The sequence below is a fragment of the Podarcis pityusensis genome (assembly GCF_964106645.2).
Source record: "Podarcis pityusensis genome assembly, chromosome: 10".
Lineage (NCBI taxonomy): Eukaryota > Metazoa > Chordata > Lepidosauria > Squamata > Lacertidae > Podarcis > Podarcis pityusensis.
This window is the reverse complement of record NC_138035.1, coordinates 26,399,956-26,427,734: the sequence shown is the minus strand read 5'-3', so window position 1 is coordinate 26,427,734 and position 27,779 is coordinate 26,399,956. Positions and strand designations below refer to the sequence as shown.

General features: G+C 43.6%; 2 protein-coding genes across 4 annotated transcripts in view; both read right to left on the bottom strand.

Moving 5' to 3' along the window:
- The window catches only part of RIC8B (RIC8 guanine nucleotide exchange factor B), a 30,235-nt gene extending 13,477 nt beyond the window's left edge, over positions 1 to 16,758 (bottom strand). The window contains exons 1-4 of the mRNA XM_080971787.1: positions 16,568 to 16,758; positions 13,766 to 13,813; positions 8,319 to 8,927; positions 6,412 to 6,506 (exon numbers count right to left, since the gene is read on the bottom strand). Of these exons, the coding sequence (XP_080827913.1) occupies positions 6,412 to 6,506; positions 8,319 to 8,927; positions 13,766 to 13,813; positions 16,568 to 16,648 (833 nt within the window). The 5' untranslated portion in view covers positions 16,649 to 16,758. The remainder of the gene's footprint in view (positions 1 to 6,411; positions 6,507 to 8,318; positions 8,928 to 13,765; positions 13,814 to 16,567) is intronic.
- A 7,098-nt stretch (positions 16,759 to 23,856) lies between these two features.
- RFX4 (regulatory factor X4) overlaps positions 23,857 to 27,779 on the bottom strand; it is a 64,159-nt gene continuing 60,236 nt past the window's right edge. For all 3 annotated transcript variants that reach the window (XM_080971698.1, XM_080971696.1, XM_080971697.1), the window contains one exon: positions 23,857 to 24,188. In XM_080971698.1, the coding sequence (XP_080827824.1) occupies positions 23,916 to 24,188 (273 nt within the window). In that variant the 3' untranslated portion in view covers positions 23,857 to 23,915. The remainder of the gene's footprint in view (positions 24,189 to 27,779) is intronic.

The window sequence follows — 27,779 nt, the reverse complement described above, 5'->3', positions numbered from 1 at the left end:
TCATACAGACCATACAGGCAAGTTCCACTGATTTCTAGTGTATCTAAGTCAGCAAATGGCTTCAGTCACTAATTCTTGTCTCTTATCTCACTTTGTGCAAACATTTTACTTAGAGGTAGTTACCAGAAGTTCTTTTTTGCACAACATCTTTCACCATGCCTGTGACCACAGTACTGTGTAGCTCATTCTCCTTTTTTACTTTCTGGAAGCAGCATCAAGAGAAAGTGAGATGCAGAACACAAGATGGGAGGCTGGGTTTTGTTGCAGCTACCTCACATTTTGCAAGATAACTTGCTTTCAGTAAAACTGAATTGGCAAGAAACAGCAAAATCGAATCAGGGGTGGGGACAGGGACTGGCAGCTTGGATAGTTTCCACAGAAGGCCCCTTTTTACTGGTTTCTTAATAAGAATGGCGTTCCCAAACACCTACAAAATTAATTTTCTGGATCACTGTGCTCGAGCTATTCTTTTCAATAACCAAAGCTTGGCTTTCTGATCTTTGTCACTCCGCCTGACAGTTTTATTTGTGGCCAAGAAGTGTATGAAATTCTCCAGCTACCAGGAAGTCAGTGACTGTGCACAGATCTGCACAATGGTGTTTGCATTCTTCCTCCAGGGGGTAGAAATGCTGTGTATATTATCCCCTCTCTCAGCTTCTTAGAGATCATTAATCACTGGGACATGACATCCACCTACTCACGCTCTCAGCCCCCTCCTGATATGCAAATATGAAAGCAAACAACTGTTTAGCACCACTGAAAGCCTTGATTAAAATCTTGTTAGTTGGCAAACATGGCATTTATTTTAATGCATACAATAATTTAAAGAGTACCTTCAAATATTTTAAGTGACATGATAGATAGCACTATAAGATATATAAGCTTCTCATATGCATCCTGTTAGAAACAGGGAGGAATAAAAAGTATTCTATAATTTAAAGGCAACCAATTTATATAAGTGTTTTTAAAATCGCTCTTCTCCCCGCGGCCCGCCTTCAGACCAGATCCGGGGACAGCGGGAAGACGCGCTGCACCTCCCAGCTGTCCCCGGGGCTTGTGGGGCAGGCAGCGGGGAGAAGCACGCGTCTCCCTGCCGTCAGCCTCCAAACCACATCGGAAGACAGCGGGATGGCGGCGTTCCGCCTCCCCACTGTCCCCCGACCTTGTGGGGCTGGCGCTGGGGCTCTCCTGAAGCCTGGAGAGCGAGAGGGGTCAGTGTGCACCGACCCCTCTCACTCTCCAGGCTTCAGCGAAAGCCTGCATTCGCCCCATAGGATGCACACACATTTCCCCTTCATTTTTGGAGGGGAAAAAGTGCGTCCTATAGGGCAAAAAATACGGTATACGACTAAGAAGCTCTCTGGGGTCTCAGGTAGACGTCTCCATCCCCTGCTACTTTTAAAGGTCAAGAATTCAACTTATGATAAAATGGCATGTACAGTGGTACCTCTGGATGCGAAAGCGATCCGTTCCGGAGCCCCATTCGCATCCAAAGCAGAACGCAACCCACGCCTGCGTGTGCCGCAATTTGCTGCTTCTGTGCATGCGCGTGACATCATTTTGAGTGTCTGCGCATGCGCGAGCAGCGAAACCCGGAAGTAACGCGTTCCGTTATTTCCGGATCACCATGGAGCGCAACCTGAAAACGCTCAACCTGAAGCGACTTTAACCCGAGGTATGACTGTATTGTCCTTCTATTTGAAAATGTTAAATTTTCAGGCTAGGCCAATAAAATAGAATGGCTATTTGTTTTCTATGTCATGCACACACACTATTCTGAAATAAATATCAGTTTTCGCATATAGAAAATTCTACTTCAAGCGGTTCTTTAGTTTCTTAAAGGTAAAGGTAAAGGTAAAGGGAACCCTGACCATTAGGTCCAGTCATGGACGACTCTGGGGTTGCGGCGCTCATCTCGCTTTACTGGCCGAGGGAGCCGGTGTACAGCTTCCGGGTCATGTGGCCAGCATGACTAAGCCACTTCTGGCAAACCAGAGCAGCGCACGGAAACGCCGTTTACCTTCCTGCCGGAGTGGTACCTATTGATCTACTTGCAATTTGACGTGCTTTTGAACTGCTAGGTTGGCAGGAGCTGGGAGCGAGCAACGGGAGCTCAACCTGTCGTGGGGATTCAAACCGCCAACCTTCTGATCAGCAAGTCTTAGGCTCTGTGGTTTAGACCACAGCACCACCCGTGTGTTTCTTACATGGGTATAAATTTTTAATTTCACAGTTGCACTCATAAGCAGTTGAGGGCTGCATAACCAAGGGTGTGGGTTGTGTTATTGGACAATGAAAATGTTCTGGGTTGTATCTGAGTAAATAATTGTGTATATCCGGGGTAGGCAACCTAAGGCCCGGGGGCCAGATGCGGCCCAATCGCCTTCTCAATCCGGCCTGCGGACGTGTGTTTTTACATGAGTAGAATGTGTCCTTTTATTTAAAATGCATCTGTGGGTTATTTGTGGGGCCTGCCTGGTGTTTTTACATGAGTAGAATGTGTGCTTTTATTTAAAATGCATCTCTGGGTTATTTGTGGGGGATAGGAACGCATTCATTTTTTCCAAAAAAATATTGTCCGGCCCACTACATGGTCTGAGGGACGGTGGACCAGCCCACAGCTGAAAAAGGTTGCTGACCCCTGGTGTATGTGGAACACAGTTTGTGAGTGAAAGAGAACTTCCTTGTTCTCCTCCTATATGATCCCCAATCCTCTGGAGCAATTTGGGGTCGGTGAATAGGGGGCAACATTTGTAAACAAAAAATTAAGTTGTTATAACCACCAATAAATTTCTTTGATAAAACCAACCCTTCTCTTTGACGACTTTGATACACCTTCTGTTAAGAGACCTAAATCTTCCATGCAAAGAGAGTGAAGCAGTTCTGCGCTCTCTCACCCCTCTGCGCTCATTAACATTTTTTGTTTGAGCACAGGACTATACCACCAATAAGCCTCCATCCATCTTATATAATTCATTGGGTTGACAAGGCTGATCATTTGCATGCTAACCACAATGAGTCAAGTATCTGTGTGTTCATTATAAAGTTTGCAATCCTCTATGGTTACAAAGAAACCCACCGCAAAATATTTTTAGGTTTTTAGATTGCTTTTCCACCTTATAGGCCTTCAAAGGAATACATAAAAAGCAAAATAAAAATACTAAAGTACAAACCATTTTTGTGCTCAAAGCAGTTTACTAAAATAATAAGTCTGTAATAGAGTCATAGTAACTTTTTATGGTTATGTACTCCAATACTAACAATTAACATATCATTCAAAAATACATCAGAAGTAAGCATAAAACTTCAGTTCAGACAGTTGCTCTTGAACAAAAATGTGGAGTAAGTACTACTTATACTTCCTAAATAAAAAAGGCAGGTGTGTCATCACATCAGAACTAGGCTTAATGTTATTTCTGCCATTAAATTTTCAAAGAGCAAGGAGCATTCCCTCACCAAATCTCATGGAAACACCTGGTAGGACATGTAGTTGTCTAGGTCTTCTACAGTCAGGAGCCTTCCTGACAGCTTGAGCTTAGCGAGCATGAAGCACAGTGATTTTGACCAAAAAGAAAGCGAGCAAATTGCCTCCTCCAGGATATATTAACAGGTCTACATGTTTCAGGATGATATAGAACAGGGACATAACAGAACAAGCAGAGAAACACCTGGCCTTTTTAGCCAAAGAAATATCAAGTCATGTGAGAGCCAAATATAAATATTAAAACGGCTACACACTACTACTACTACAGCACCAACCACTGGATAGTACCAAACAGGAGAGAATCCTAAAGGGTTTGTTATCCCACGGCCTGTTCAGATGTTACTCCCCCATCCTCACCTTCAAGCAAGATGAACCTTGAGGTTGTGTTCATTCTCTGTTCCCCATTCACTGTCAGAAGGGGGTGTGTGTGTGCGCGCGTGTGTGCGTGTTAGATATCCAGGTCAAGAGAGACCAAGTGTTCAAATGATGGTTTGGGCATCACCCCCTTTATGCACAAGAACACGGAGCAGAGATGCAGTGCATGAGTTTGAGGACTGTCCCTGAACTCACCATGTAGGGGAAGAGCAAAGTAATGCCTGAACAGGTCTTAAGGTAGATATGAGCAGGTAAGGGAACAGCACAAAACAACAACATATTAGCCCTATTCAGGTGTACGTATATGGGGCTTAAATGAACAGGTGAGAAGGAAAGAGTGCACAAGTTTGTTAGCTCTGCTCCATCCTTCCTATCTCCATGTGTTGAATGGCAACTGTTTGCAGAAGGGAAGCCTTCCTACTGCTGACAGTTGCCCTTGAATATGCAGAGGGAGAACAGTTATGCACATTCATGCATGCTCTATGCTCCTCATGTATTCATTTAAGCGACATTAAGAATGCCTGAATAGGGCTACTGAGAACAAGGAACAGAATTGTTAACTGCAGAGTGCAGGGTAGAAAGACTAGGTTATGATGAGCCATGGAAGACTGCAGAACTGGGTCTGGAGTCAGAAATAACGGAGCAGGGTTGATCAAAGAGTGCTACTAACACGGTAGTGTGGCTGCAGCTGTTAAATGCCTAACATAAGGGATCAGGCAGAGCTAGGCGTTAGCAAGATAAAGAAACTCACCTTTGGCAGGCTTTGCTTCAGGTTATGCTCTTAATGCCAAGGCCAACCCACAAATGTTTTGAGATATTGGCAGGGAAGAAGGGAAACAAGTGAGCAATTAATGAGGTTCTAGGTATCTCAATGGTACCTGGTACAGAAGGCCACTGTTTATTTATATCAGCTGCTGGAAACCATGGGGTCGGGGTGGGAAGCGGGGGGGGGGGGGGGGAGAGTGCTCTTGTGCTCGAATCCTGCTTGTGGGTTTCCTACAGTCACTTGGTTGGCCACTTAGAGAACAGGATGTTGGACCAGCAGGCTCTTATGTTCTTATTTACAGCAGATTCTGACTTTTACTTGAAGTACCATACATACATATGGAGGCTCAGAGCTTGAGGACCAAAGTATTAAGGGGCATGTTTGTGTGCCCATACACAAATGACTTGACTGTGCTGTCTATGGTTGTTGACCCCAGAACTAGAATTCTTACCAGACTGTGCCTTAAGCAGCAGCCCAACACCCCCCCCCCCCGCAAACCTATCTATCCTTAAGGCCAATTCACTCAGGTGAGCCCTGTTGGTTTCTATTTCCCTCACTGAGCAGCAACTGCAGTCACAAGACATTGTTTTGCAATCCACAGTCAGAGTTACTGTTGGGTTCCCACGGGAATGGGAGACTGGATGTGACGTTCACTGGTTTCCTGTTTTTCACTGTTCTCTCGGTGTTCTTTGTTTCCGAGAGGGAGTTGCTTCTCTGCTCTCACAGAGGCAAGATGCATGTTTGTATTCTCTCAGCATAGAGTGGAAATAAAGTTAAGAATGTGGCACATACTGCTTATCCTTCTGCTGTGTGGACTACTCTGTTTGGGCTCAAGATGAGACGAGCCTGTATCAGCTTCAGATGGCCCGAAGCTGGTCAAAATCTCACAAGCCCTTCCACCATTTTGTCAAGGCTGCAGAATCACAGAATTGGAAAGGACGCAGAGGGTCATCTAGTCCAACCCCCTGCAAGGCAGGAATCTCAACTAAAGCATCCATGACAGATGGCTATTCAGCCTCTGCTTAAAAACCTCTAATGAAGGAGAGTCCACCATTGGAAGCCATGTGCTGGTCCGGTGTACAAAGGAAATCTGCAATGGCAGGTACAGGGCCACACAACACAGTCTTATATTTCCAGAGCTTTTGAATCAAAATTTAATCTTCCATTTAATATGTACAACAGAGGAAAAAGCTTTCAAATATCCTCCAACACAAGGTTGTATCTTAAGATCCACACTTTTACTTAGATTCACCACTGTGAGTGCTTCGGGAAGGATGGAAATTAATCCTGGCTTAGACAATAAGTATCCAGTGCCAAGAAAAAAAAACAAATCATCAGCCTTTCTGGGCTTTCAGTATACATCCTTGCTCCAGCAGAGGTAATCTACTTCACTTCTCTGCACACATGTACACACTTGTTAGGTAAGTCGTTTGATTGGCAACATGTCCAAGTGCTAAGCAAACTACTGCCATTGAACAGTACTGCTTTTGAGGCAACTGGCAAAAGTCTTATTCCAATAATTCCGCATCCTTATGTTTTACTTATTCAAAGAAAAAGAAAAAGATTTTACAAGTATTTGATTTCACTGTAAAAAACAACCCAAAGGTTAACAGAGTGCTGCAAGCAAAGATGTATTAGATCAAGCAGACAATCACTTACCCCAAGGATGGGGAACTTGCGGCCTTGCAGATTTTGCTAGATGCCTGGGCCACCGGTTACCTAACCCTGACCTAGCCAAACAAGAAGCATTTATTTCTAAAATAAATGGACCTGCAATTTCACTAACCTGTGCAACTCTTCAGTTTTGTCTTCAGTAGGACCCAGAGTTAATAAGCAGTGACGAAGAATGGCAGTCATGTAACGAAATTCATGAGAATCGTTCTGTGGACATACAAATTATGAAGAGAAACATATTTAATTATCAAGGCTGCAAATGGGGACTTCTAAGAGTCCTAATTAGAACAGGGATTAAATTAAAAGGGCTGGCACAGTACAAAACCCATATGGGTGTGTGAACTTTGCTTCATATGTTCACATGTTTTCTCAGTCTTCAAAATAAGTAATAGAAGTAAGGCTTCAATTATTATTCATGCAAAATCATGCCATTCTTGCCAGGTATTATTTTCTCCACAACTGAATTGGCTCTTCTTGACAGTTCTTCAAATCTGGTGTTAAAACAAACAATTCCCCCACCGCAGCAACCCGGCCTTCTTACATACATAGTCGGATCATCCACGGTTCAGTCTTGCCCTTCCCCATAGCTTCCTTTGCTCTTCACCTTACTAAGGGCCAAAACAAGATGGGGCAGAACATGCAAGAAGCAATACTGTGCCCATGGGAAGAAATAGTATGTTACTTTCATTCATTTTGCCCCACAAAGAGCAAAGTTCATTAGGTCATAGTATTGCCATAACAACTCCATTGTACTTAATCACGTAATGTTTCACTAGAATTACTGTGCGTAGTGGAAATGTGAAAAATAGGCACAGAACTACTGGCTTCATTATTCTTTTCTCCCATCAGTACAGTACAACAATACTCTCCTTTGAAACTCTTACCCAAATTCTAATTTTGAAAATTACTACAAAAAAGGGGGGGGGGGGAGAAAATCAAGGCCAATTCAATTTTTCTCCCTTATAGATTTCATCTTTCCATCCTGAATTACCGTATTTTTCGCCCTATAGGATGCACTTTCCCCCCTCCAAAAATGAAGGGGAAATGTGTGTGCGTCCTATGGGGTGAATGCAGGCTTTCGCTGAAGCCTGGAGAGCGAGAGGAGTCGGTGCGCACCGACCCCTCTCGCTCTCCAGGCTTCAGGAAGCTATCCGCAAGCCTTGGGAGCCCACGGGAGTTCCCGCCGGGCTCCCTAGTCTTGCGGATAGCAGCCTGCATCCCGAAACCCGGGGCGCACAGCAGCGCGCGCCCTGGGCGACTTCACGCTGGGCTCCCACGGCTTGCAGAGAGCTGCCTACATCCCCAAAAAATTTTTTTTCTTTATTCCCCCCCCCCCAAAAAAAAACTAGGTGCGCCCTATGGGCCAAAAAATACGGTATATCTGCAACACCTTGCAATTCTGTAGTTAGTGTACCATTTACAGTACTTTTAGATTATTAGAAACGTAAGACAAGGTTTCTTTCATAATGAGCCATGCTGAATATCTTTTGGAAATGTCCACTTACAATTAAAACTTGGCAGTTAACAGTTACATATGGTGTGTTTTCTTTCACACTCAAACAGGAGTAGTACTTCTCTTTGGCACTGTTTGCAGGCCAGCACATTGGAGATTAAGTTACTCCTATTTCTTCTGGTGTGTCCACATCTCCCAAGAAGAATTACTTTTTTGCTTGGTGGTGGTGGGGCCTTTCTAGTCAGCCAAACTGCATCCAAACAATAGATCAAATAATATGGACAGAATATTCTGTGCCATAAAATGAGGGCACCATTGTGCAACACTTAGCTAAATCATAGGTCCTATTGTCCTGGACACTTGAGCTTGGACTCCAGCAACTGGAAAATTCAGTTTCAGATAAACAGAAGACTCTGCTTTTGAAATTTATGCTGCATCCTGCATTGCGTTTGGGATGCTACTCCCAATCAACTGTTGCAATGGCAAGGATGTAAAATTGTAGTCTCAGATGCAATCCTCTGGCAGAGAAATAACCCTGGGCAAGATATGTCAGACTCAAATCTTACCTCACTGTGTACATTCCAGCTGTCAAGAGTTACATTAAAGAGAGCTTTCAGTGCTTCGACGGCACAATCTGTCTCTTGCAGTGACAACGGTGACATTTCCTGGTCTTCAGCTGTGATGTATTTATCTGTCCATCTTATGCTAAATGCACTTTCCAAGGCCTGAGTCAACAGTGGCAATCCCTGGAGATCATAACGCAACTGTGACCTGATATCTGTGTGCAGAAGGGAGAGGAGGAAGAGGAGACGCAAATCAAAGCATTTAATGTCTTCGACAAATTGTTGATCCTTGCATTTTTTCAGGAGATTGCAAAGCATAGCTGCCAGGTTCAGTTCCAGACTGAGTTTCTGTGCGGCCGGACTATTAAAAACAATGTTGCAAAGGCATTTTAAAGCTTCCACTATGACAGGGAAATCTGTCACATCTTCCAAAGAATCCTCCATAGTGTCCAGCTTTGCCAGCTTCATCAAGATCTGCATATTTTTCTTTGTTGTTACAGGAACCAATACTTTTTTGTCTCTTGAGAGTATGCGGAGAGCCTCCAGGCAAATGACTTTACAGGATGTTTTTATATCTTTGTCCAGTAAAAGCAATATTCCTTCACATAGTTGCTGAACATACAGGAAAAAAGGAATGAGATTTTACCATTCTGCCTTGCAATGTAACACACCCATAACCCATCCCCACCTCTGATTTGTCATAGAGTATCAATGGTATTAAAAATATTTTAGCTTCAGCTTATCGTATGCTGTGTGGCTCACAGTTTGTGAAATTATATCAAAAGGAAGGCTGCATCAATCAGAACTAGATTATGTCTGATTTGATCAACAAATGGATTCAAATAAGAATAGTACAACTTGGCTTTTCTCTAGCATATCAATTGCTGGCTCTGATCTAAAGCATCAAAATACAGGAATGTCTTCAGTTGTGCCACAGAAAGTATAGGATGCTCCTGAATAGGATGATATAATCACAGGAACTCAGTTTTTTAAGTAAAAAGCAAGTTGCACCCATGCATATAGCTGTAGGCACTTTGGACTACAGTAACTACTCTACTACTACTATTGATGCATCCTTTAACTTAGGTTAAAAAAACAAACAAGATATTTTATTTATTTAACAAAATTTATGTACCACCACATTATAAAGTAGTTATCAAATCAAGAAGTTGTTTTTTTTTAAATTACCAGTTTTAGACTGCCTCTTAGGGTACAGCTCTCACAAACTTGCAAGTATATGGCACAAACCTACCACATTTATGTACAAATCATGGCCAAGTTCAAGGGCTGATGACCATATTAAAGCTCTACAAAGCTGTATAGTGGCTTGTGTCATTTTCAAGTAACAGTGCCAGGTTGCTAACAAATGTAAGCATAGTGTGTACTCTGTACAACAAAGATAATTTCTGAGACATGAGAAAATTCTCTCTTCAACATTTATCACCTACGCAGCTGAACTTTCTTTTATTTGCTCGGTGCACTAACTCAGACACTGATTTGTGTTAGGTTCATAAATGCTTAATAAGAGATTAGAAATAAAGCAACAAGTATCACTCTAAAACCAGTGAGTACTATGTTGGCCAGAGAGCATTCTGCTATCAACTCCAAATCCATTACCGTAAACAGATCAGATAAAGGCATGCAGGAATGCAGAACCCCCATGGGGTTGTCCAAATGCAGTTTCCCACATATAGCAAAGTAAAATACTTCATCTAGCCATTCTGGAATTGCAAAGATCTTACTGAACCTTGCAGCCATTTTGTTTTCATCGATGTAGAGACCAAACAATACAAAAAGGACTGTTTTGTGGAAGCTTCCACTGAAAATTCTACATGGTGGGGTGTTTTTTGCTCTAGAAACACTTGGGAAGCACAAAGAGCAGGGAAGCAAAACAAAAAACACCCTACAAAATTGCCCAGCCAGAAAAAAGTGTCACGTACCACACTACACAGGGCCACTGGCAGCCCCTAGTATTTTAGTCTCCTTGGGGATTATTTACTAAAGTACATGATGTTCCTAGCCTCCCGAACAAATAATAATTGGCATCATGTCATGCTTCCTTCTCCTGGCCTGGCCTTAAGATTTTGCAGTTCATTATGTCTTTTGACCCAGGGTCTTCTCAATTTTAAATTCTCAGTTGATTTTAATTAAGCCCTCCCTAGGGGGCTCATGAGATAGGCATGTTCTTAATTTATTGAATTCAATTGAGTTCTGCAGCCTTTCATTGGTCAGAATGACTATAATCAAGTCAATGAGAACTCTGGGAATAAAGTAGTCCATAAATAAGCTGGAATCTCTGTCTAGTTACTCTATAATTCTCACACCACTCTTGTACGGGCTAATAGCATTCCTACTGTTGCCTATGCAGGATAAAGAGGCTAGTTAAAATCTGACCTGAAAATAGCCCCTGAGAATAGCAAGTGCTATTCAAGTTGAACCCAAGTTGGCCTGGGAGGGTGGGGAAGGGAGGCAAAACATCCTATTCTGCCAAACACGGACCAGCAAGTTGTTGTGCCATGCAAACTGTAGCTGGCAATTGTCCATAACAAGCCACACCTACACAAACATCACCTAATATATCTGACAAAGTGAAAGTTTATACCACAAAACACGTAAGTCTCTATGATGCAGGAGGATTCTAGATATTTCTGAAATTGTCCAGCTACACACAATATGGATAGCAGCTGCCGCCAAAGCAGGTGTGCAGAGGGTATCCAACATGGTGACCTCCAATTCCCATCAACCACAGACAACATGATGAATGACCAGAGATGGTGGGAAATTGTGATCTAAAATAACGGCCAACACCCAGCTAACACTGACCTAAGATATATTAAAGAGAGAGAAATTCATTAATCTACTACGACAAGCAAGAAAGGTGGGTTTTGTTGACCCCTGGTGCCACTGAAACCACGGCACCTTAATTTAAGCTGCATGCTAGTGATTTAGAATCTAATAATAGAGTCCACTGTCAAATATTTTTGCATGCTGTGCTCCTGGGGTGGCTAAATTGGAGAGGCGGGGGGAGTATTGAGAGCATGAGAATGCAACAAGACACGGTAAGAAGGCACGTCACATCGTGTGGAGCCCTACACGGATAATTTGTTCCTGCTACCTATGGTTAGAGGAAAAAAATTTGGGGTTGGGCAAAAAATATTTACACTTTTTTCTTATCTGCATTGTTTAGGGGTCCTTTTGTCAGCATAGTATGATAATGGTGAAGACAACAAGGACAAACGTTTTAGTCATGGAGAAAATGAATTATGCTGAATAACTTAGTGACTAGAACAGCCAGCAATTAAGGATTTAAAAGAACAGAATTTGAACCACCCCTATTAAGTTGCAGATTAAGTTCATTTAGTGAGTCAGTGCCTCCATATTGTTCCAGACTGCCAGCATTCTCAGGGAGCCATAAGTCATCTCTTTACACTCAGTTCCTGTTTTTAGCGTTTATTTTCCCAATTACTTTCATTTCCCCACCTTAAGGCAAAAGCAATCAGGCCTAGACAATCAGCGTTCACCTATCTTTTAAGAATCTGATATGTACTTATTACAGTTAGAAGACAGCTTGTAATATGTGGGGGGTTTTTTAAAGCATGTTCTCCAGAGAAACCCCTGATTGCATTGCAACTGATGACTCATCTACTGGGGCGAGGGGGGCGGGGAGAGAGAAGGAAGAAGAGCAGACTCTGAGGAACAACAAAAAGGTCTCTAATACATTAGGCAGTAATTATACATACACTAGCAGTGCCAAAAAGGCTCCTCTATCAACCAACAGTACCAGCACTTATGTGAAATTTGCAGGTGAATATTATTCACTAATTCACCTGCATCTTCCACTGACTTTAGGTATACTATGGTGTCTCCCCATGTGACCCATAATCTAGATGTGCTGAAGTAGAGATGAAAAACCAGTTGCCCTCCACATGCACCCATCATCCCTGACAAGTGGCCATGTTGGGCGTTCTAGACCAGCAACATCTGGGGAAACCCAGCCAGATGGGTGGGGTATAAAATAATAATAATAATAATAATAATAATAATTTAAAAAAAATAAAATCTGGGGGTCACAGATTTTCACATCCCTGCCCTAAAAAGAGACGATGGTGAACAGGCAACCCAAGGCACAATTAAAAAAATCCTTGGCAGTCACAGAGTGGATACGGACATCTCCATGAACTAGCAAATTACCATTGTAACAAATTAGAAAGCTACTTGTCTATATCATTATGTTAAACTTCACCACAAATAAGGTGAAAAGGCAGAGTCACTGTCATGACCCATGAAGCCTTTTTTTTTTTCCAAACAAAGTGTACTGTCAGAAACATAACTCATCATCTCTTAAATCCAAATAGTTGTAAGAATACATCTTCTAAAGTAAAATAAAATGATCAATTCACATTAACTACAGATGTATGCATTGGGACAACTGATATGAAACGTTAATTCTTTAAAGATGTGGCAACTATGTCTCTTCCTATTTTAAGAGGCAAAAGATGTTACCTTCTTGCCCATTTCCCCACAGCTTTCAACTGTTATATTGTTGATCGGAAGGAACAAATTTACTACTGCTGCAATCAGAGTATATAAAACATGATAATATCTGTATAATTTCACATGCAAAAATAAGCCCTTCTATACATATTAATGCTTATTTTCTGGATTCATTGCAATTTGGAAGGTGTGACTTTTAAAAAGCCCAACATTACTAATGCCTAACAATGAATATTGTTCTAAATTTCAGCAACTTTGTGTTTACAAATTATGATACCAAAAAAAAGGTGAAACCTATATATAAACAAACAAAAAGGGGGCTGATTCCACACTGACATCTTCTAATCTTAGGGAACAGAACACCTGCTGATGGTACAATGCCACTGTAGCACTAGCTGCTTCCACTTCTGTATCACACTTTTGGCTCAGGTTAAGCTTGTGGTCTACTAAGATCCCTAGATCCTTTTCACATGTACTATTGTCAATACAGGTATTCCGCACCTTATATCTGTGCAGCTGGTTTTTCCTGCCTACATTTGCAGCTATTGAAGTTCTTTTTCTTTCTTTTTTTTTTAGTTTAGACCAAGTTCTCTAATCTGTTAAGGTCATATTGAAACCAGATTCTGTCTTCAGCTGCATTGGCTACCCCTACTAGCTTGGTGTCGTCTGCAAATTTGATGAGCATTCCCTCAATACCTTCATCCAAGTCATTTATAAAGATGTTGAACAACAACAGGCCCAGGCCCAAGTTTGATTTTAAGTTATTAAATTCAACAAACATCAAATATACACGACAGAAACAACCCTAAGTATAATGGTCGCCAACAAATCCTGGCATTGTTATAACAGACGCAAAGCAGGGAGAGGAAAAGCAGACTACTTATAGCCCGTAAGAACCCTATATCTCAGTGTACCGTGAAGAAACACCCCCCCCCCCGCGTTTCTGTGTTTCTTACCTTTCTTTTCTCTTCATCTGATGTTTCAAATTTGAAGGTGGACCTATTCTGAAAAAAAAAACAAAAAAACAAATATCCATTCTTAAAAATGTTTTAATAGTCCTCATACAAGCTTTCTGATTTTGCCAGAAAATGCTTTATCACCCCCTCAGAGGCTAACCTTAGGATGTCAACAGTGCAACTCTACGCACATTTACTCAGAAGTTAGTTCCACTGAGCTCAGTGGGGCTTACTCCCTAGTATATGCGTTTACTCAATTTATGATACTCAATTTATTAGCAAAGTGATGCTTGCCAAGACTATAGGTACACCACTTGCTAAGATGGCCTTTAATCACATTACACCGATCCAGCTATTATCTTTAAAGCCCTAAATGGCTTAGGACAGGGGGCACCAGTTAATTCCTCTTCTGCAAGGCTTTTGGCTAATTAAACAATCTATGCATGACCTTTTCAACTGTGGGAAGAATTATTTTTTATGTTTTTATATTGTAAACCCCCACCTCCTCTGTGATCCTTGGATGAAGGGTGGTATTGAAATTTATTAAAGAAAGAAAAGAAAAACAAAAAGTCCCTGGGAAATTTTCTGCGAAATTTATGAGAGACTGTTTGCGTGTCCTGCTCAGTTCCTATTTGCACTGGCTCAGCTTCTCCTATGTTGAAACCATTATGCCACACCCCTTCAGCAGTCATTTTTTGTGACATACCGGTATACCCACCCAACCTCCCAAAATTCCAAATGTGCCCCCTGATCTTAAAAGATTGGAGGCCCCTGGCTTAGAAGGATATTTTAAGGATCACTTCCTCCTACCCTGCTTGCTCCCGGAGATCAGAAGGAGAGGCCCAGTGGCACTGTGGGTTAAACCACAGAGTCTAGGACTTGCCGGTCAGAAGGTCGGCGGTTCGAATCCCCGCGACAGGGTGAGCTCCTGTTGCTCGGTCCCTGCTCCTGCCAACCTAGCAGTTCAAAAGCACGTCAAAGTGCAAGTAGATAAATAGGTACCACTCCGGCGGGAAGGTAAACAGCGTTTCCGTGCGCTGCTCTGGTTCGCCAGAAGCGGCTTAGTCCTGCTGGCCACATGACCCGGAAGCTGTACGCCGGCTCCCTCGGCCAATTAAGCGAGATGAGCACCGCAACCCCAGAGTCTGTCACGACTGGACCTAATGGTCAGGGGTCCCTTTACCTTTACCAGGATGAATGCACAGCTGGACCAGAACAAGAGAGAGGGCCTTTAAACATAGTGCGTAAGGAGCCTGACAATTTGACCTCCATATAGAAATGTAAAACTACTAAACATGTATCTTTATCTCCTGGTATGGGCTGCAACCTGAAATCTGAACCCAGATATAATACACTTTGAATATAATACACACCTATCAAGAAATAAATATTTCAACCAGTCGGCTTTAGATCTGACATTTTAATTACCTTTGCAATACACTAGAAAGCAATGTAGATCAGTGGAACAATGTTGCTATAGCTGGCACTCCAGTAACTAAGCAACCAGCTTGGTGGGCCAACTGAAGCTTCAAAGCTAACCTTGCTTAGAGCATTCAACTCAAAGAAGCATGGATGCTTAATGGATCAATCCACAGCACAAAGGGGGGGGGGGACGGGGGACGACGACAGCTGTCTAATCTAGCTAACAGGAAATACTACATAATAATAATCTAACTAACAGGAAATACTACAAATTTGGGAGAGGGAGCTTCTAGTAGCCACAACACTGTAGGAAGATAGCCATTATTTTAATGTACATTGGTGTTTTTTTTAAGTATTCCTTGTTTCCAAACCTCCTAATGCTATAATACGTGCCCTTTAGTCAACCCAGAGATGTGCATAGCTATGGTCACACATATTTGCTACAACACACTCTTTGAACTTGTTACAGATCTTACACAGCCATTTAAGAAAGGGAAGAGACCATTATCCTAAAGAAAAGAAAAAATAACAACATCTATTAGGAAAGTGTGCGTTCTGCTGTGGTTAAGATCAGATCTGAAGATGATTGGAAAACATAAAAAGAATCTTTTTAAATAAATAAATATAAGAGAAATTGCAGGCTGCTGATGGTGGTGACAGGGGAAGCAGGGCAAGTATAATTAGGATTACATACAATACGAAACGCAGTAGATTAGAGAAATAATGCTTCCCACAGGGAAAGAAATGCTAAGACTGCACAGAGCTGCTGCTAATAAATAATAATAATAATAATAATACAGTATATTAGTTATACCCCACCCATCTGGCTGTGTTTCCCCAGACACTCTGGGCGGCTTCCAGCAAAATATTAAGATACTGGGGTAAATGCTACAAGAATTAATCTGGGTTGATCAGATTGGATAGATTTGTTGTTTTTAAAAAAATGCTTTTTATTGATTTTCAAAAACAAAACAAAATTAAATATTTAATTTTGTTTTGTTTCAGATTGGATAGATTTGGCAAAGATCTGCTCACAGCCACGAAGGGGGCACCGAGGACCCAATTCTTCTGGCAAATGCAGCCTAAATGCGCTTCAGAGCGCCCCATGGCCAGAGAAGAGCTGTTGGGGGGGGGGGGCGGGAGGCTCCGAATCGCTTCGGAGACCCAAGAACTGGGCCTCCCGGTGCTCCGCCAGGAGCAGCCCACCGGGAAAGAGCAGCGCGAGGACGAGGGTCCCGCCCCTCCCTCCGCATTCCAACGGACCACCCGGCGCGGCGCCGCTTCGAGGGGCGAGAGAAGGGTGGGCGTTCTCCTGAGGGGCCATGAGCAAGGAAAGGCGCTCCGAGGCGGGGCGAGCCCAGCCGGCTGCCTCGTCGTTACCTGCTCATTGAAGCGACTCAGGTCCCGCTCGGCCCCGCCGCCGCGCCCACCGAGCGCCGCCAGCGCCGCTTCCAACGCCATCCCTGAGGCAGGGCGCGGCCAGGCAGCCCCTCCCGCCTCTTCTGCTCCGCTGCCGCCTCCTCCTCCCCTCCTCCCCTCCCGGCGCGCGGCAGCTTCAACGGCAACAGCCTCCGTGGCCGCCTCCCCTGACCCTTCTACCTTTCACCTCAGATTACGCCACGCGCGGTGGGAGAAGCAGCAGCAGCAGCAAGCCCCGCCCCCGGAGAGCAGTGTTGGCCCTCCGATTGGCTGGCAGAGGGCCGAGTGGGCGGGCGGCCCACTCGCTATTGGCTGGATTCTGTTTACCTCGGGGAGCGCTTCGCCGAGGCGGCTCTTTAGAGAAGACTACATTTCCCGAGGAGCTTTGCAAACCCTCCGGCGGAGCGCAGTGCATGGTGGGGATCCTTGCCTAGCTACCGATTAGGGCGCGGTCATCTTTGACAAAAGAATCCCTTGCGGGAGGCTCGTCTGGTTGACTGACGTTGTGGTTCTAGGGTTGGCGGACCAGTTTAAACTCTACTGAGCAACAGTGCAGTTCTGTATGTGTCTTCAGAAGAAAGGAGGGAAACCCTCATTGATTTCAATATAACCTGTTGTTGTTGTTGTTTAGTCGTTTAGTCGTGTCCGACTCTTCGTGACCCCATGGACCAGAGCACGCCAGGCACTCCTGTCTTCCACTGCCTCCCGCAGTTTGGTCAAACTCATGCTGGTAGCTTCGAGAACACTGTCCAACCATCTCATCCTCTGTCTTCCCCTTCTCCTTGTGCCCTCCATCTTTCCCAACATCAGGGTCTTTTCCAGGGAGTCTTCTCTTCTCATGAGGTGGCCAAAGTATTGGAGCCTCAGCTTCAGGATCTGTCCTTCCAGTGAGCACTCAGGGCTGATTTACTTAAGAATGGATACGTTTGATCTTCTTGCAGTCCATGGGACTCTCAAGAGTCTCCTCCAGCACCATAATTCAAAAGCATCAATTCTTTGGCAATCAGCCTTCTTTATGGTGCAGCTCTCACTTCCATACATCACTACTGGGAAAACCATAGCTTTTACTATACGGACCTTTGTTGGCAAGGTGATGTCTCTGCTTTTTAAGATGCTGTCTAGGTTTGTCATTGCTTTAGTGCAGTTCTGTATGTGTCTTCAGAAGAAAGGAGGGAACCCTCATTGATTTCAGTATCACCTACAAGTGTATGTCGGATTGCAGGCTACGTAAGAAGTGTTTTGCAGCGGGCAGTGCCTCCACCTAACTGCACACCTTTGCACTTATATTGCACCTTCCTAGCCGCTTTCAGTGAGATTTGGACTGGGCTTATCATAAGCACCCAAGAGCCTGTTCGATCAGGCCAATGGCCCATCTTGTCCAGCAGCCTGCTCTCACAGTGGCCAACCAGATGCCTATAGGAAATCAGCAAGCAGGTTCCCAGCACAAGAGCGGTCTTCCCTCATGTGGTTTCCAGCAACTGATATATGGAAACATTGCTGCCTGCGGCTGCAGAGATAGAGCACAGCCATCAAAAAGACATTTGCCCTTAAATACAATACAGTCCCTCAGTAAATTTAATTTATAGCATAACCCCTCATACCAATATTTTTAAAAAATCAAACATAAAAGAGCCTACTGGCTAATGTATGGGCTTACAATCTTCAGCTTGAATACTGAAAAATATTCACTTTACTTTCTAAATGATCATGGGAAATCTTGCCACTCAATCCCCCTAATTTGATAGAAGGAAAACATTTCACAGAATTCCCAAAAGTAATCTAAGTAAGTCCTCAAATAAACTTTTTTTAGTATTAGTCCCTAGATTCAGTGGCCTGGTTCACACATCTTGCTAAGCCAAAACCATGGCATGCAGACTCCCACAGTGGAATTTAGAACCTCCCATGTTTTTGCTGCTGCACTGAGCTGAACTAAGCCTTATTCAGCTGTGTACAGGCTGTAGCTTTAAAGCACATTTTGAAACACAGTCTCAATTCCCAACAACCCTTAGCAAACACTACTTTGATGCCCTCAGGCTGTGAAGCAGTTTATAAATTTGTACAATAAATAAATAAAAACAGCTTTAGCTCAGCTTCTGAAAGCAGTTTTTTTTGGGGGGGGGGGGTTAAATCATAATGGAATTGCTGAACTGGGGAAAGTCAGGAGTCATTTTGGACAAAGGTGAATAACTTCAAAGCCAGAGATAGACTGTCCCCACCACCCACCCACAAATGCCCCAGAGCCTGGAGACCTGATGCAAGTTGGAACGGGAGTAAACAGTAGGGGCATCTTATCACAGTTCTTTTAGGGACTGGTTGGATATAGAGGAATGGTGGAAGGAACCAGCTGGGGAACCACCAAGGAAAGAAGGCTCAGAGCAGTGGTGGGACAATGATAAGTGGTCACAGGGAAAAGATGGGGACGAGGAGGTGTCAGAAACTGAAGGGGTAACAGGGCATAGTGAGCTGGGAGAGCCTGTGCCAGAGAAGTCCACAATCAGAGACAGAGGATGAAGCAAGTGAGGAGGGAGGCTAAGAGGCAGATATGAGTCAGGCTGGTGAAAAGTCATGGGTGTCTCCCCTCCGACTGCAAAAAACTCCCCTCCCCCCTTGTTTCCTAGAATCAGAAGCATGAAAAGGATGGAGGAGAGATTGGTGGCAATGTGCAGACTTGGTCTCTGATTGCTTGGGGGAAAACCCTGGAGGCGAGGGGTGGGATGAGGCACAGAGAGAGCTTGAGGGGAAAGGAGAATGGGAAACAATGGGTTGTATCATCGCAAGGATTTACACTTGTGCAGTGAAACTTCCCTCTCTCTCTTCCCTGTCCATATGTCCCCTAAATCTGTTCCTGGGGGTCGCCTCAACTCTTCATAATTAGCAAGAGTGCAGGGGGAACGTTCCTTTGGGCATTAATCTTTGCACTAATGATACATCTTAGTTAGATACCACCATTTTTTTCTGTAAATCTCAAGTCCTTAAATTATCTAAGATCCAAGCCTAATTTAGGGCAATTTTTGCAAATCAGTTTACCTGCTGTCCCCTGGAACACAATTTGGGAATTGGTCTACATTGTGGAAACCACCTCACACATCACCAGCTTGCAACTCAAACTTTCTCCTATTAATCAAGCTAAGAACCTTGATTTCATTTTGGGGGGATTGTTTTTATTATTTAAGTGTGAAAATCCTTCATATACCTTGGGTAACAAATAACACATTTCCATTTTAACCATAAACACGGTTATCACCACTGTTGAGTGCTATCAAATATTTTATTTACAAAACAATTATTAAAATGCCTGATGTCATATTTCCATGTAATTATATCTTACCCATAGGGTAATAAGTCCACCATAATTGCTTGCTGCTTTTTCTTTTTTATATATATAATACAGAAGCAAAAAACCCCTATGTTAATAATTTTCTACAAACAAAAAAAATTGACAAAGAGCTATGAATCTGACAAAAAATACCAATGGGAACCCCCCCCCCCCAAAATACAATAATTTCCCGCACACACATACATAACACAGCATAGGTTCAAAGGCACAACTTTGAGTTCTGTACAAGTGTATGGAATTGTCCTGGCAAGAGATCTGGGAATGAAGTTCATTCTAAGCTGTAGGTAAGTAGAGGATTTGTTTAGGTGTGTATGTGTTGCATTGCAACTCTCACACATTTGTGCAGTTTGACAATACTGATCATGAGGTTTCCTGTGTGTCATTAGGCTGGCTGCAAAAATACTTGTCCCCCCATACAGAGAAGTGTGCCTTCAAAGGAGCTTGTATAGGCTTTCCCTCTTCTCAGCTGCTACCCTGCTGGGTGCATTTAGACCAAGATGTTCAGTCCATGAGACCCTTCCAAAGTTCCAGCATCTTGCGCTCCCCAAGACCTCACAGACAACTCCTAGAGAAGACAGGAATAGAGATTTGGGGGGGGGGGGGCTTAGAGAAGCTCAATCTCTGGGATATTCCCAAGAATGTGAATGTGTGGAAGGACCTCACCTTGGAGTGAGCCGCTTGGCCGATGCTACTTGCCCACCGGAATTGTGGAACTGCCAACTGGGGGGAAGGTATGTTGGTACCAATGAACTCTTGACACACGCAAGGTAGCAAGATGTTGCTTGTCATTATGGGCCCATTACCTTTATGGTGATCACGCAGCACGGAAACACAGCCAACAAGTCAGCACTTCACCCAGTACTCTATGTCTTCCACTTTGCAAACTAACATTTGATCAATAGAAAGATGTGTCATGGATACAAAGTTACATGTAAACTGGAGCACTGCCACATGCCGTTTTAAGAAGCCTCAAAGAGGAAACCGAGGACAACAGAAGAAGCCCAACAAAGCATCTTTAAGGAGCTATACCGGTAAGTTAAAGACTGGAGGCAATAATTTGGATCCATCTGCCATTAGTTAAAAGTATGGACTGGATTTCTCACCCCAGCACATTTCCTTAAAGACCATGTAAAATTTGTGAATAAGATTAGAATGGTGGACTAAAACATGGCGCACTTAGGACGCGACTAAATCCAAAGACTGCCAAAGAGTGCTTAAGTGGGATATCTCCTTGCTGCTCAGAAAGCTGCTTTGAGGTGTTTGAACGAACCAGGTCACATTGGCTAGCGGTGCAGGGCATGGCTTGCATTCCCCTTCACGTCACAGCTTGGCTCTATTTGGTTTGCTTCGTTCTTTGAACATACCAGGACCCCCCTGTAGCACACATCTTGCTTTCCGTATTTGCACTCTGCTTGGGAGGGGGCACAATAATTAGGGCTGTGTGTATGCTGCACTAATAATAATAATAACAACAATAATAATACCAAAACCTGTGCAAAGAAAACAAAACACTGTTCAATCTGAGTCCCTTATGCAAATTAATTGTATTTGCATATAGTTTCTCAATTTGCATAATTTGTTCTGAGGCTACTAATATTTAGCAAGTATATATTGTACATCAAGCACTCAGACACTTTCCATATATTATCCGTAGTCCTTACAAGGCTTGGGAAGGCAGGCTAATATCACCGCTGTCTGAGATAGGCTGGTGGAGAGAGAGTGGGTAGCCTAGTACCAGGCAGAGTCAAACACCTATAAAGCCCAGGAAGGGGGCTTAAAGCACAGCATAGGCAGGAGGAACATGCTGCGCCTTTCTGTCATCTGTGCAACATCCTGGATTTCTCCACAGATGTTTTTCTCCTAATGGGGCTTATTTCCAGCCTTAGCGCTCCCTGGAAGGAAAACAACAGGGAAGTGTTTTGCAGGGTAGGTGGGGAACGATGGGTGGGAGCAGAATATAAACACCCCTCTCCCACACACCTATGCTGCATTTAATTCCTCAACTACTTCTCTTTAGGGTAAATTGGCAATGACTCAGTACTAAGGCATGGGCTTGCTGCAGTCAAGCCTACCGTGCACCTTAGTGAATTAATAGCTGAGGCCAGGTTGCAACTACCCAGTTGACACTCCTAGTGTGATGTACAAGGCATTGAAGTGTTCATTTCTGGCCTTGGGAAATCCACTTCTCCTACCTCTGAGATCTCACTGTAATTTCTCCAACACTCCCAGGCCTGCCCATTTCTCAAGGGCTAGAAACTTATTTTTACAATCAATGAATTTTTCCCAGGATACCTATTTCTCCACTCAATATCCATTTCTGCACTCCTGTGGTGAGATTATAGAAATGCAGACTCCATACAGCTGCGACTATAAATTGGGGCTCACAAGCAGGAAAATGGGAGGAAGATTTATCGTAATTTGGGGCAGATGTGGGTTAATGAGCGGAGGAGTTTGTAGATTTATTTCTGAGAGTTAGATTGGATTGTTTTCAAGTCCGTTACACCTCTGGCATTCTCTGAGGAGCTTTGGCTCTTGTGAAGCTGGCAAATTGCAACAGCTATGTTTACGGAGCAGGAACTCAGTTCAGATACAGCAACTTTCAATGGTTAGTGAGGCTGTAACTAATTTAGGCCAATTGCATGACACCTGTAGAAAACACCAAAATAACCATGCTTTATAGCAGCAGTAAAATCTTGCTTGGTTGGAGTAACCCACCATACTACCCCATTTGTATTCCATAGAGGGATGCGGGTCATGCTGTGATCTAAACCACTGAGCCTCTTGGGCTTGCTGATTGGAAGATCGGCAGTTCGAATCTGCACGACAGTGTGAGCACCCATTGCTTTGTCCCAGCTCCTGCCAACTTAGCAGTTCGAAAATGAAATATATTCAGAGTCCTGCAGTGATTTCATGCTCTTTATTGCAGCTTGTAAAACAGTGATTGAATTTCCCCCAAAACCTCAGGCTTTTATGTACATTATTTACACAATGAGTTCTGTCTGATTGGCTGATTCTGCTTCCCTCCTGGAGCCTGATTGGTCTTTTCCTGCAGGCCAATCAGTTGTTGCATTCTACGATCCTACCAGCCTAATAGGCTGATTAACTTCCTCCTGGAGCCTGATCGGGTCTTCTCCTGTAAGCCAATCAGTTGCATCTCATTGTGTAAATAATGTACTGTACATAAAAGCCTGAGATTTTGGGGAAAATTCAATCACTGTTTTACAAGCTGCAATAAAGAGCATGAAATCACTGTAGGACTCAGAGTATTTTTCACTGGCGACGACGGTGGGGGGCAAGCCTGGCGCCACCACTGTGATAAACTACGGCGACGATTCCTGGGGGGAAACCGCGAAGAGGGCTGGACAGAGGAATCCCAAGGGGACAGCAGAGGGATGAGGCCTATAGAGCAGAAGGAGCAGGTAAGGGAGGCAGAACTAGGAAGTCCAGAGGTGACCCCCGAGGCCAAGCAGCCACAGGAACCAGAGCCATGACCGAGTGGACCAGCAGCGCCCGACCCAACAGCCCCGGAACAAGAGCCAGAACCAGGAACCCCTACCTGCCTATTGTTCTAGGATCCAAGCTTAGTACATAACAGAAAGCATACTAGCATGAGTAGATAAATAGGTACCACTGTGGTGGGAAGGTAAACAGCGTTTCCGTGCACCAGAAGCGGTTTAGTCATGCTGGCCACATGACCTGGAAAGCTCTCTGTGGACAAACGCTGGCTTCCTCGGCCTGAAAGCGGAGATGAGCGCCGCACCTCATAGTTGAATTTGACTGGACTTAACAATCCAGGGGGTCCTTTACCTTTCTACTTTACTTATACTTTCGTGTCCAGGATCTTTTCAATCTTCATAGCCATTAAAAAGGCCCATGTAGGAGTTCCGTTAACCTACAAGCCAGGCATTGAAAAGTTTTTGTGTGTCTGTCTTTATTAAATATGTAAGGCTGATACTATTTACCAAGTCATTTTCATTTTGCCCATCCTGTGGTGGCTTCCCCATTGATATAGGCAAAGCCAGGAAAGTGTTGCATGTGCTCATATTCGGAATTCCTCCGTGTGGTCAACGGCGTGTAGATGTCACTGGAATTTCCGTATCTCGTGGAGTGCATGGGTGGGCTTGTGTAGCAAGCATTTGCGGAGGGCACTTCTGGCCAGCGAGCAGTCACTGGGGTTGGATGCAGTCTTGGGGTGCTGCCCATCAAGCACGGCTCCATCCGGGACGACGGGCTGTTGAAGGGGTACTAGATGAAATGACATTGTAAAAATGTTAGGCACGCACACTTTTTGGAGGAAAAGAAAATGCAAGCCCTTTTAATGACAAGCCTCAAAGAGGGATTCGCAGATTTTGTCAGCACAGTGTCCATTTTCATGTAGTTCATAGTAGCATAATAGAATTGTAGAGTTGGAAGGGACTACGAGGGTCATCTAGTCCAACCTCCCTGAAATGCAGAAATCTCAGCTAAAGCATCCACGGCAGATGGCCATACAGCCTCTGCTTCAAAACCTCCAAGGGAGGAGAGTTCACCACCTCCCGAGGGAGACCATTCCACTGTCAAACAGCTTTTACGGTCAGAAAGTTCTTCCTGATGTTTAGCTGTAGTGTAGCTGATTATTGTCAACCAACAGCCCCTGCACTAACAAAAATCAGGTACAACAAAGCTAGCCTAATGCATTTTTAACTAATAATAATAGATTAATATACAATAAATCTCTACTTAACCTGTGCTGGCTCCCCATGCGATTTAGAACCCCCGATGGTACAGGGTTTCAAATTGCACAGGAAGCCAGAATGAGCAGGTCAGCCTCCCCTCTGAAGGAATTCAGTTTGAACATGTGAAAGGCTACAGGAATAAAGGCAAGGCGCATGCCCACACTCTCTGTGATCACACAACTGGAATTGCACGAGGGGGAACCACTGAATAGGGAAGAGTCTGGGTCTGGTTGTAAAGCATCGAAGGCAAGACATCTATAGAGATGCTCATAGGCAAGAACCACAAATCTACTCCTGAGCTCATCAGATGGGAGTGTGCTCAGCCCTCTGGCAGGCAGGACACCTGGCACCACAGTTTCAGACGTGGCTCCAGTCTAAGATGCAGTTCTAACCCCATTTACCCATAAGACCCATCAAGTTCAGTGCAATCCTAAACTCACTTACCCGGGAGTAGTCTCACGAGTTCCATAGGACTTACTCCTGAGCAGATATGGTTAGGACTGCAGCCTAAGTCTATGAAGCCCTAGGCTAGCCATGGGCCACATTTCATTCATCTCGTTGGCAGTGCCATTTGGCACAGAGAAGAACAGACTTCCTAATGTGTTGTTGGTGTGGCGTGCTGATCTGCCTTTCCACTTTTCATTAACATTCCAATGTGAGCATGCCTGACCAGAAAGGAAAGGCTAATAAATGACTGCAAAAACGGGGGGGGGGGGGGGGGCGACGACAGGAATACAGTGTGTTGCTTCTCTGTGTGGCCAAATACCCCCAGATGCAGCTGTGTTTATGAATGTGTCATGAATATAAAAAAGAATAATTGCTCAAAAATAATACGGACTCCCAAATATCGACTATTTTTACAATAAAATCTGTGACGGCTGAATCTCCAACATGGAAAGATTTGTAATGGTGGGTCAACTAATTGCAAATGAGTCAGTGACTTCTTTTTCCTTCCAGTGAAGAGACCATTGAGAGACAATATTTTTAAAGTCCGCCTTGGCCCCTGCCTGACTATTAGCTCAACCAATGAAGCATCTATTCAGCCTTGTTGGAGTGTCCAAAGCTTCGCCATCTGCGCGGATGCCGGCCCATGCTGCCTGAATCACCTTTCACACTTTGCATCCGGTTTAATGAAGAGTGCTTAAGCATGCTGATCTCAAAACACTGGGGCCTAGTGATCTTTGCCAGATATAAAGGCGACATTTGTTGGAGAGCCCTTCACAGGAAATTACCATTTTCTGGGTCAACTCTCTTGCCACCACCACGCTGTTGAGACCTGACAAGAAACACTAACCCCTTTAAGTTGGGGTGACTTTAAGCCGATTATTGTTAAGGCTCTTTCTCCCCCTACGCCCCAAATTAAAATTAGCTCTGTTTCTTTCCGTTATTATTTCAGAAAATACTATTTTAAGTGTCTCCTCCACCCAATGAAGCCTGAGTTCCTTCAGTTTCAGGCTGAATAATAATCCCTTTATTCTTGTCCTTCAGCTTGCCGGCTGATTATGCAAAGAGGTGAAAGGTGTCTCTGTTCAAACAGCAAAATATTTTCCTTCTGAATGCGGCTCTAACTTTATGCTGATTTTACTCATACTTTGGAAAGCGTGCTATTGCCCTTGTAATGTACATCAACATGTACTCTCAACATCTTGGTCTTGTTGTGGTGTTATAACGTGCATCCAGCCACCTTCAGAATAAAGGTCTATTAACTACATTTAAAATTGCATGGCAAAATCAGGACAGACTTAGGATAAATCTTAAATGGATGGATGCATATAAATATATTTCTGTCTCTATTGCTTCTTCGTCCCTTGTTGGAACCACTGAAAAGCGTTCAAAGTGCTTTTAAAATAGTATAGACTCTAACCCACATCCATCAAAATCAATGAAAACTCTGCTGGTGACCTCAGGGTGATGTTGGATCATGATGATGTTTGCTATCTTTTGATAGTTAAGCCATGTTTAAGGCAGTTTACAACATCAGAAGACTTAAAAATAATATAAAAATAATACAAAATTTAAGCAGCCATAAATAATACATGAAACATATCAGTATGCAATGAGATTACACAACCCCACATAATTCATAATTAGGCCTAGCAATAAAGATTAAAAAAAAACATAATATCAATGAGTGCAAAAATTAAACACCTGCAAAATTAAATCTAGACCCCCAACAAAAACGCCTTCACAACAGTTTCTCAGCATCCTGAGCAGTGGGTCTTTTAGGATCCACAGGTAAGATGGTCTCTCTCATTGCCCAGGATCTCAATGTTTAGCCTCCTTCCTCTTTTCTATCCTTATGGATTGATGTGTATGTGGGTTACATATAGTACAGCCTTTTCAGCTTCACCAGATCTTTTTGTCCTGTGTGTCAGGACCGCTACCTGGATCTCCTCCTGAGTGCATTTAACAGCAGCCTTAGCAAGACATATTTGTTGCATTTATATACTGCCTTTCTCCCAAGGCATTTTACAACATTAAAGTACTAAAATAAAACAAGGTTGGCCCTTTGGTGAGGAAGACATAATCTGTGTGGAGCAGGCCCTGATGTTGTCATGCCCAACCTCCTTTGCTTGCTTGCTTATGAGTCCAGGTGGTGTGAATTAGATTGGTTCACTTAAAAATTCTCCCTCCACTGATGGGGGTAGTGATGCTTCTGAATATCAAGTGCTGGGAATCACAAGTGGAAAGAGCACTGCTGTGCTCAGGTCTTGCCCAAATGCTTCCAATTGGCACCTTGAGAACAGGATGAAGGACTAGATGGACCTTTGGCAGGGGATCTAGCAGGGGTTTACTTACGTTCCTAAAAATGCAGGCAAAATTGACAAAATTCTTCTCCATGCCTACTTACAGATGGGAGCAGAGGATGAAGGGTACACAATCTGAGGGAAGGATCTCTTGCGCATGCCCTATTGAACTGAACGTGATGCTTTATCTCAACAAAAAGAGAGTAATTGATTTGGAAATGTAGAAATGCTAAAGTCGTAAGCTGTCTTGGGAATGCCTGCTTTTGAAAGCGGGATAAAAAAAGCTCAAATAAATAAAAATGGGGAATTCTTTACTGTCTCCCCTGTAAAAAAATAAAAGCTGTCATATCGGTCTATTTGAGTTGTTTGTGATA